This window comes from Talpa europaea, assembly GCF_964194135.1.
Source record: "Talpa europaea genome assembly, chromosome: 15".
NCBI lineage: Eukaryota > Metazoa > Chordata > Mammalia > Eulipotyphla > Talpidae > Talpa > Talpa europaea.
The window spans coordinates 13,288,708-13,298,512 of record NC_140083.1 but is presented as its reverse complement, the minus strand read 5'-3'; the positions used below and the strand labels follow the sequence as shown (position 1 = coordinate 13,298,512).

General features: G+C 37.0%; 1 protein-coding gene across 1 annotated transcript in view; it reads right to left on the bottom strand.

Annotated features, from left to right (window-relative positions):
• Nucleotides 1-4,282: 4,282 nt before the first annotated feature.
• Nucleotides 4,283-9,805, bottom strand: part of SLC5A8 (solute carrier family 5 member 8) — a gene marked incomplete at both ends in the record, with an annotated part of 32,039 nt that continues 26,516 nt past the window's right edge. Inside the window, 3 exons of the mRNA XM_084255890.1 lie at nucleotides 4,283-4,408; nucleotides 4,675-4,751; nucleotides 8,670-8,773. Of these exons, the coding sequence (XP_084112016.1) occupies nucleotides 4,283-4,408; nucleotides 4,675-4,751; nucleotides 8,670-8,773 (307 nt within the window). The remainder of the gene's footprint in view (nucleotides 4,409-4,674; nucleotides 4,752-8,669; nucleotides 8,774-9,805) is intronic.

Sequence of the window (9,805 nt, the reverse complement as noted above, 5' to 3'; positions counted from 1 at the left end):
ATCAAGCACATTAAACTCCCAGGGAATTAAACTCCCTGCTTCCCAGGGAAATCAAGCCTGTGACACTCACTTAAAAACTAACAAGATGGATAAAAACTCTAAGAGGTAGGAATTTAGGAATTCACTCATTTGACAAGTATCAATCTTTAGTGGACCATATTCTGTTCTAGATGCTAAGTGTGCACCTATGAGCACAGATGTCTAATTTTAACAAAAAATGATATGAAAAGCATTAGAAGTTGACATAAATGTTCAGCTACCTTATTGATTTACTTGCTTAAAAAAGGGAAAATTATTTCTTCCTGACACTACTCCCCCACCTGCCTAGTTGTTCTTCTTTTAATTGTCTTAACTTATTATATTCCTGTTCTGCTAGGGATCCAGGAAATCCTTGATTGTCAGTCTAAGTATGTGTCAGCCTGCTTGATCCCAGTTCCCATGTGGGCTTCCTTTCTTCCCTCCATGCTGCCCTAAGGAGCTTAGAAATCACTTTGCTACTCTTGCACTAGGCTAGGTCGTAGAAAATTGTGAGGCTATTTTGAGTGTTATTGACCTGGACATTTCACACAGCAATTTCTGCTCATGCAGCATTGGTGAAGTCTCCCTAAAGCTCCCTCCACGTCCCCCACGGCTGTATGTCTGCTCATCTGTGCATTCACTGGGTTCTTGTGCATTTAAGTGCTAACTAGGTGATGAAACACAGGTTTTGTTGATTTTCAAGCTCGCATTTATGGTGATTTGCTGCCACCATTCCAGAGCTCAGCATGTAAAGCAGAACATAAAGCTCCTCAGAGACTCCCTGACATGTTAGCTTCCACGTTTCCCAGGAGCCTTCCCTGCAGAGGGAATCCATTTCTAATGCAACGGTTCAAGCAGCCAGTCCTTACAAAGCCCAACTTTCATGATATTTTATCCTTGTCAACTAGGAGGCTTGATTTTTGGTACTCAAAAGTCAAGAAGAAATTATTTTCTTCGGGGTTTGCTGAAGCGTCCCTCTTCTGAGCTATAAACATCAAAGACCCGAGCATTTTAATAGGAAGACAAGTCACTGAGGAGGTCCAGTGGTCCAGGGAGTTCAATAATCTTCTGACTAGCCCACCAAAATATTATCCTCTGCGCCTCCTCCCTTGGCTCTCCGTCTCCTGTGGCTGGTCTCTTGCAGCCAACCTCGTGTCTCTCCAATAGCATGGAAACCAAGGTATCCCGAGACTCTCACCTACCATTTGTTTTTTGAAGTTTTGCCTTTTCTTCCAGCTAGTACTGTGGAATAATACCAGGTCTCAACAGGAAGGTAAACCTATGCATTTATCTCTCTCCTCTCTCGTCTCACCACCTCTCACCTTTTTCCCCTCCATTCACCTGCACAACTGGCCCCATCCCCACAAATGGAACTGCACCTCATGTGTCTTATATTTGGAAACAGATTTTTCCTACTCTGCCTTAAGTGTTTGAACAAGGGGCTTTATTTTTTCTCATTTCTAATTTTGTTAATTCATATATAGGTATTTTCTTTGACACTCTGTGGGTGTACAAGGCTCCTTTCAAGTTAAACAAGAGCAGGACATGTGATCGTCCTGCAATAGGTGTACATCATGAGGAACGACCAGGAAAGCCCAGGGGGCTGTTGACTAAAGTGCTTTGTATCCCAGGGACTGATCAATGGAACATCTTGTTAATAAGATTATTGGAGCCATGGGTGGGAGTCGGGAGTATGTCAGTGGACTCACCTTCCCTAGGACCCTAAATCCGGTTTTCAGTTTGATCCACCCCTTTCTCTGTCAATAAAAAGGCCAAGATCTTGCTCTTTGAGCTGCATCCTGCATCTACAACCTGCTCTACTACTCCCGTTTCTATTATCAGTTCAGTGTTGCTGACACAACATTCCACATCTAAACCTTCTTGAATAAAAAGCATGTTCACATCATTCGTCGATTTTAATGGCTGAATAGTACTCCACGATATCTCTGCCTCATCTTCTTTATCCATTCGGTGGGCATTTAGATTGTTTCCAATTCTTGGCTATTGCAAATAGTTCTGTAGTAAACATGGGAATATACATATTTTTTTCAAATTAATGTTTTTTGAGTAAATGCCCAGAAGTGGGATAGCTGGATCATACAGAATTTGTTTTTAACATCACAAAGATACAGTTTGTTAAAAGAACGTGGACAAGGGCCTCCCCTGGTGGCGCAGTGGTTGAGCGCTGGGCAGCGAAGCTTCCCGCAGCCTCTGCAGCACCAGTTCAATCCACGGCCATCGGCGAGGGTCCCACATGGCACGCAGACCTCTCCTGCCATGCCCACTGCTCCCCTCAGCAGTGTATTTCGTCAGTCTGCCTGTTCTCTTCCCCGATCTGTCTCTGGTGAATTCTCTCACCCTCCCGCGCTTCTGACTGTACCCGGTGCTTGTATAAATAAATAAATAAATAAATAAATAAATAAAAATCTTTAATAAAAAAAAAGAATGTGGACAAGAATGGAAGTATTATATCTCACATTAAAATACATAACATAAACCCTACATTACAGAATCCCTTGGCAATCAGAAAAAAGAAAAAATTATTTTAATAAACCAATTTCAGTTTCCAAAATTGAAACATTCTACACACATGTGCATCTAGAATTACTAAATAAATAATAGTTCAAATCACACTCAAATGAAACAAATAAGATTATATCTTCTTACTCATTAAAAAATTACAGATTCACAAACTTTGATGGATGCTTATAAATATATTGATTAAAAATAACATCTATACATACAAAAAACATGAATATATCATTAACTTAAAGATTATATAAATCTTTGCTTAGATAAATGCTATTTCTTTTTTTATTTCTTAATGTTTTCGTTAGTCAATTTTTAAATTTACAGAGAATGCCTATCAAAAATGTTAGAAAATAAGCAAAAAATTAATTATAAAACATTTCAATGTACCTAAACATTTCTCATGGTATTATTTTAAACATTTTAAAGCTTTAAAAAACTCTTTTAAACAGTATCTAACATGGATCCTGCAGAAAAAAAATAAGTTATCGATGAATACCTATAAAACCAAATTCCTAGAAATGTAGCAAAATAAATAAAATTAACTTTGAGAATGCTACTTGAAGTTTTTTCCTAAAATTTTAAACCATGGAACAAAGTATATATTTAGTAATTCCACAACACTGATGAAAAATAGCAGTGTTTTCCTATGTAATTTAGCTCTTTGGATGAATATACTAGATATACAAAATTTCCAAGCACGTGTACCTTTAAATTGGATTCCATATTATTTGGCACTCAGAAATAAAAGCATCCAATGTAATCATCCAACTCCACAGATCTTTTTCATCTTTAATAATAACATAAATACTCTTTGATCACCAAATCCATACAGACCAATGTTGAAAGTATTTCTAAGCATCAGGCTCACGGCACTTATTTTCATTTATAGGCTTGAACTTAGTGAACTAGGATCTGGGGTAGCTGGATTCACACTGGGTGTCTCGAGACATATGCAACCCAAAGCAATAAACAGGAAACTAGCAAAGGCAAGCACAGGTAAAGTGCACAACGACTCAGTTGATTCTGAACTAGAAATGCAGTTAAGAAGCACAGCTTAATGGCCAGGAGCTCTAGATAATAAGCAAAAAAGGCAGCAACAAGACAGCCAAGCTCACTGGGCACATGGTCATCCCTGGCAGGATGATTCCAGATTACCTCCTCCCTGAGCCAGAAACAGATGCTAAGTTAATATGTACTGACTGATACGGGTCAGTGAGAAGCAAACATCAAGGCAACACAGAACTGGAACCTCACTGCTCCCTAGGAATAGAATTTGTAGCAGGAGGAAGGAAAGCCCTTTCCAACATTAGTTATGACTTTGGCAAACCCCAAACTTTGTATGGTAGCACCAATGCATGGAAAATATTTAACAATGTCCAAATTTAAGAATATGACATTGACCATGAAGTATGTGCTGTGTGTGTGGTTAGCCTTTGGCATACACATAGTCATAGCTTCCCTAATTTTCACAATGACAGTTCTACTGACATTAAACAAAGATGGAGGGAAATGCTGATGCTGAAATTGGTAATTCCATAGCATCTTCAGTGAGTGAGTGTCACAAGGGAAGGAAGTCATGACTTTGCTTTAACAAGATGTTATTTCCCAAAACAGCCCCTGTTTTGATAGACATAATAGACAAAAAAGGAAAAAAATATAAACCTGATCCAATTATCTCAGAAAACATGCAAATCTGAGACACTGTTTAAGATCACCTAGTGTCAGAGCTGCTTCACAAATGAGTCCCATTGTCCTTGTCACTTTGATTTGTGAGGTTCAATTCAACATGGTTGAATGCAGGATTATCAGTTCCACCATCTTCTACTGGATGAGATTTATAGCTTAAAACCTGGTTCTTCTAAAAAAAAAAAAGTTAACATTCATTAGATCACTAGTCATTAGAAAAATTATTAATTCATTTCTAAATACTTGTTACTACTATTTTTCTTTCTCTAAACCAGCTCCTTAATCTATGAAGGCGAGAGATACAAAAGAAATAGGTCATTGAGGAACAGAACAACGTTCTTTGGCCCTCACTGTTCAAGAGAGAGGACTAACTAGTATCCTAGCCAGATGATAAAAGCATAATGTTACTAATTTAAGGAAAAAAGAAAGCCAACTTACTTTCTTAAAGTCAAAATTGGATAGAAAGTCCTCTTTGGTTAGTAGAAATTTTTTGTCTAAGTTTTGTTTTCTTCCACCTGAAAAAATATGGATATGTTATTTACATTGTTAAGATATCTACAAGTGGCCAGTGACATGCCATTATACAGGCATTTATTTACCTTGTGCACATTCAGCTCTGCCCACCCATAAAAACATAGACAGGAACTTTTAAATAGTGCTGAAGCTCTGTCTGCAGGCTCAGATTCTACAAGCCTCTTGCTGTGATAAATATGAGTCTAGTGTTTAAAGATAAATGATGACTCAATGCAAGACAACTGACCCATCTGTGCTCAATTAGAGTGATCTGACCAAATACTGCCAGGAATGATGACTTTAAAAGCATCCTCCACAAGAAAAAGGAGCTCTCCTGAACTGCTGGTTGGAGTGCAAACTTGTCCAACCACTATGGAGAGCTGTGCGGAGGTTCCTCAATCTGCTAAAGATGGAGCATTCATATGATCCAGCAATTCCACTCCTAGGTATTTACCCAAAGGACACAGAAACATTAATTCAAAACAGCACCTGCATCCCTATGTTTATTGCAGCACTATTTACAATAGGTAAGCTATGGAAACAACCCAAATGCCCAAAAATAGATGACTGGATCAAGAAGATGTGGTATATATACACAATGGAATATTACTCAACAATCAAAAAAAGATAAACTCATGCAATTTGTAGCAACATGGATGGAGCTGGAAGGGATCATGCTCAGCGAAAGAAGCCAGAAAGAAAAAGAAAAATACTGGATGGTCTCATTCATAAAAGGAATTTAAAAAACATAAATAAGGGACGAGGAAAAAGACTAATTATAATAAAGTAAAAATCAAAATCAACAAGCAACTATAAGCCAGGGACACACTACAGGGGGGAGAGAAGGGAGTAGGAGCAAAACAAGAGCATTGGGAATTGAAAATGCATATATTGTGCAAAAATGAAAAATTATATAAGAAATATATAAAATAAAATAATAAAAAATAATAAATAGCATCTTCCACAGTTCACCAATACAGTATCAAGCCATCTGCCTTCCAACAGCGAGTCACCTTTTTCCCATTTGTTGGCTATGGATGAAAAAGTGTGTGAAGAAAGTAGGAAATTACAAATTGGAGAATAAATTATCTAAATGAAAATTAGTATGTTGGAGTTGCATCCAAATCCTCTTCCCTTTACAAAAAAAAGTTATTTTGTTATTTGGTATTTTATTTGTGGATTAATAAGTATGCTTTTAAAACCATGTATCTCAGACCATGTGAATCAAATCACCTAAAAGTACTTAAAATTCAGATTCTTGGACTCTAACCTGGACTGGCCTGTGGGGGGAGCCACTGAATCTTGATTTTTACCAACTCTCTGAAGTGACCTTATGTCTTCGCAAGTTTGACAGCCATCACTTCAGTACAAGCACTATGCTTTTCATTATGGAAGCTCTGCTGTTCTGGAGATGGGATCAACTTTCAATTTTTTCATTCAACATCGTGAAGTGCCTACCATGTGCTAGAGGTTCTATTAAGTGCTGGAGAAACAGAATGAATAAAGCAATTACCACACTCAGAGCTCCTGGTCTACTTGGGAAATTACCTCCAATTTACTGACAAAGAGACATATATGTGGTGCACAGTTAATGGTTAAGTAAGGTTGAAATGCCAGCCAAGTCTGTTTGGCCTGAATTCTTAGAGACTGCTAGGGCCCTATGGGAGCTTTTAAATATATTTCCCAAGGAGCCTCAGGCTTGTGTATGTCTAGATTTCTTTTCAAGGTGCTCACTGCTGCTGAGAGGGAATAAGTCACTTATGAAATTAATAAAGGTGAATTTTTTTTATCACCGGATGCTAGATCACTTATATGAGCACACTTTTTTAAAGTGAAAGATAGAGTTGTACATGGTTATCAGAATCAAAGTATTTAAGGGGGAAAAGGAACACTCAAAACAAGTACTCCGACACCCTATTATCTTAAACAAACAAAAAAAATGGATTGAATAAGGGCCAAAAATCAAATAATAGGGAGCTTGATTTGGCACATACCAGATCTGGACAAATAGGTTCCTTATGAAAAAATGTTTAAAATATTTCTTAAAATATATCAAAAGAAGCAAGAGAATAATTTTATTTATGAGAAAAAGCAGTTTGAGAAGTAAAAAAAGCTACAAATTTTATTATAAGTAACTATGGTAGTAATAATAATAATTACAATATATTAGATATTAGATATTATAATACACATAGTTATATAATATATTAATATAATTATTGATATAGTTGTATCACCACTAATTGTTAATATAATTGATTAATTTTCAATGCAAGTATCATAGGAATTTGAAAGTCGGTGCTACCCAGGTACCAATAAACCATGAGTGGACGTGTAAATGACTGACAGATGCATTTTTTAAAAAGGAGAAAAAAAAATTTAAAATACTAACCAATAAAATGAATGATGGGTGGGTTCTACAGAGGGGCACAGCCCTGGCAGCATTTTAGCATAAAGGAAAGACATCTGACATATTTGGTCAGAATGTAGGGGGGTTTCTGGCTGATAACACATTTGATAAAGAGGACAATGGCGCTGGCTTCATCGAGTTTAGTTTCTATGGATGTGTATTCTGAGGGCCTGGCACTCTCACCAGCTCCACACCTTGGTCTGAACCTCTGTGGTTGCTCACCTGGATTATAGCAATAACCTTCTACCTGCCCTCCTTCCCTTACAGACTAGTCTCAAAACTGGATCAGAGTGCTCCTTTGACAATTATTGGAAAAGTAATTGAAAAAACATCCCAATGTAGTAGACATAAAAGAGAGACATGGAAAACAGGAGAGAAAAGACAAGAAAATTAGAGAGACTGTCCAAAGCACAAACATTTGACTAAGAGGAATTTCTAGAAAGAGAAAATGGGAAACAGCTAGAAAAGACAAAAGAAATAACATAGGGAAGTGCCCCAGAGCGAAGGACAGGAGTCGTCCTACTGATAGGACCCTATTGAGGGTCGCGGGCAAGGCAGCCACTGTGAAATGGGTCACATGCAAAGGGTCAGCTAATAGCATGACACTGGCCTAGTCAACAGCAACAGAGTGCACTGGAAGAAAATCAGGACATCCTCTGAGAAACAAGAAAGTTATTTTCAACCTAGGATTCTCTACTCAAACAAATGCTCAGTGAAGTATAAGGGAGAATTAAGGACATGTTTTTCAGACATGCAGTTTTCAAAATCTCTTCTCTTGTCCGCCCTCCCTCAAGAATGTGCTATAGGATGTGGTTCATTCACTTCAGGGAGTAAACAGGAACCAGGAGAAATGGAATAAAGGCAGTGGGGAATCCAACACAGGGGTAGAAAACTAGGGAATCCACAGAATGAGGACAGAGTGAAGTGCCACAATAGTGGCTCACAATCCCAGACAGCAGTGCACACTATGGGTAATCTTGGTTTGAAATTTTCAAAAATTTTTTTAGAGTTTATGAACATTTGACAAAAGCCTTCCACTATGTTTAGATGTAAAAATTATAATTATTGTTCCTTGTTACACATTTTCCCTTCCTTACAACTATAGAAAATCAGTATAGGACCATGAAAGAGTCACGGGGTGGGGTTGTTATAAAGATATGTGTAAAATTCCTAACACTGAGTAGCTATATACAATTTTTTCAAGCATTTTATTTTTATCTTACATTAATCTGTGAGCTAGGCAAGTTAACATTATCCTCGTTTTAGCTAAGGCTCAGGGTAGCTAATATAGACTTGCCCAAATCCACACAGTTAGTAATTGGTTGAACAAAGATTTAAATAAAGATGAATCTTCTACTCTCAGGTCCAGACCTTCAAGTTTTCCATGAATAAAATGGAACAAATAATTAAGTTGTTCAGAGGACTATAGTAAAATAACATAAATAGCTACAAGATACATATGCTAAAAACTAGACAAAAAGGTAAACACAAATATATTAATGTTAGTTACCTGTTGGTAAACTGACAAGCATTCCCACAAATACTGTTATCAAGGTTCCAAGAGTGCTGAAGTATAGATATGATAGAGAATACCAGTTATCCATCAGTGGGGTCCTAAGAGAGAGCAAAAAAGTAATTGTAAGATTTCATGCATCACTACTAGCAACTAAGGAGTTGCCAAGAGTCCTCACAGAAAGCATATTTTTATAATATTTAATGATGTTTATAATATTATAATCTGCAGTCCCAATATTATTTTATTGGATCAGGAATTTAAAGTCTGACTTAACCTTGACCATATACTATAATACTAAATGTCCCTATTTATTTATTCATCTTTGCTTTATGTCTTCGTCATTGAGAGTCCTCGATGAAACAGACAAATAAGGTTCCTGCTCTTAGGAAGTTTACATTCTAATGAGAGAAATATAATAAAAAGGAAGCAAATTAATAAATACAATAATAATTTCCACCGGGAAAATGTTATAAAACAAGATAACGTGATACAACAGAGTGGAGAGAAGGAACTACACTTTCACAAGTGTCAGAGAAGACCTTTGAGAAGAAGTGACATTTGAGCTGACATTTGAAGAACAAAAGGTACTTGAGGAAAGCACTGCAGAGAGGTGAACAGCGGCTGACCGAGGCATGGTGAGCAAGATACAGTGTGGGTCACCAGGAGAGATAAGCAGCTATTTTTGTAGGACTCATAGTTTATAGTTTACTCTCTTAGTAATGGCACTCACAGCACTATTTTCCTTGATTTATTGAGGTAATGTTGGTTTATAATACTAATTGTTTTAGGAGGACAGGGTCTTGCCTTTTCAAACACCCACTACCAGAGTCCCAATACCCTCAGTTCATAGCAGTGCTTTATTATTTTTATTTTTATATACATTTTTTACATCACTTTTCATTTTTGCACAATGTATGCATTTTCATCTTGGTTATAGTACCCATTCAATTCTCACCCCCCTTATTTTGATCCTACTCCCTCCCCTCTTTCCCCGCAGTATGTCTCTGGTTTATAGTTGCTTGTTGAATTTGATTTTTATTTTATTATAATTAGTGTTTTTCCTTATCCCTTATTTAGGTTTTCTAAATTCCTGCTGTAAGTGAGACCATCTGGTATTTTTCTCTTTCTTT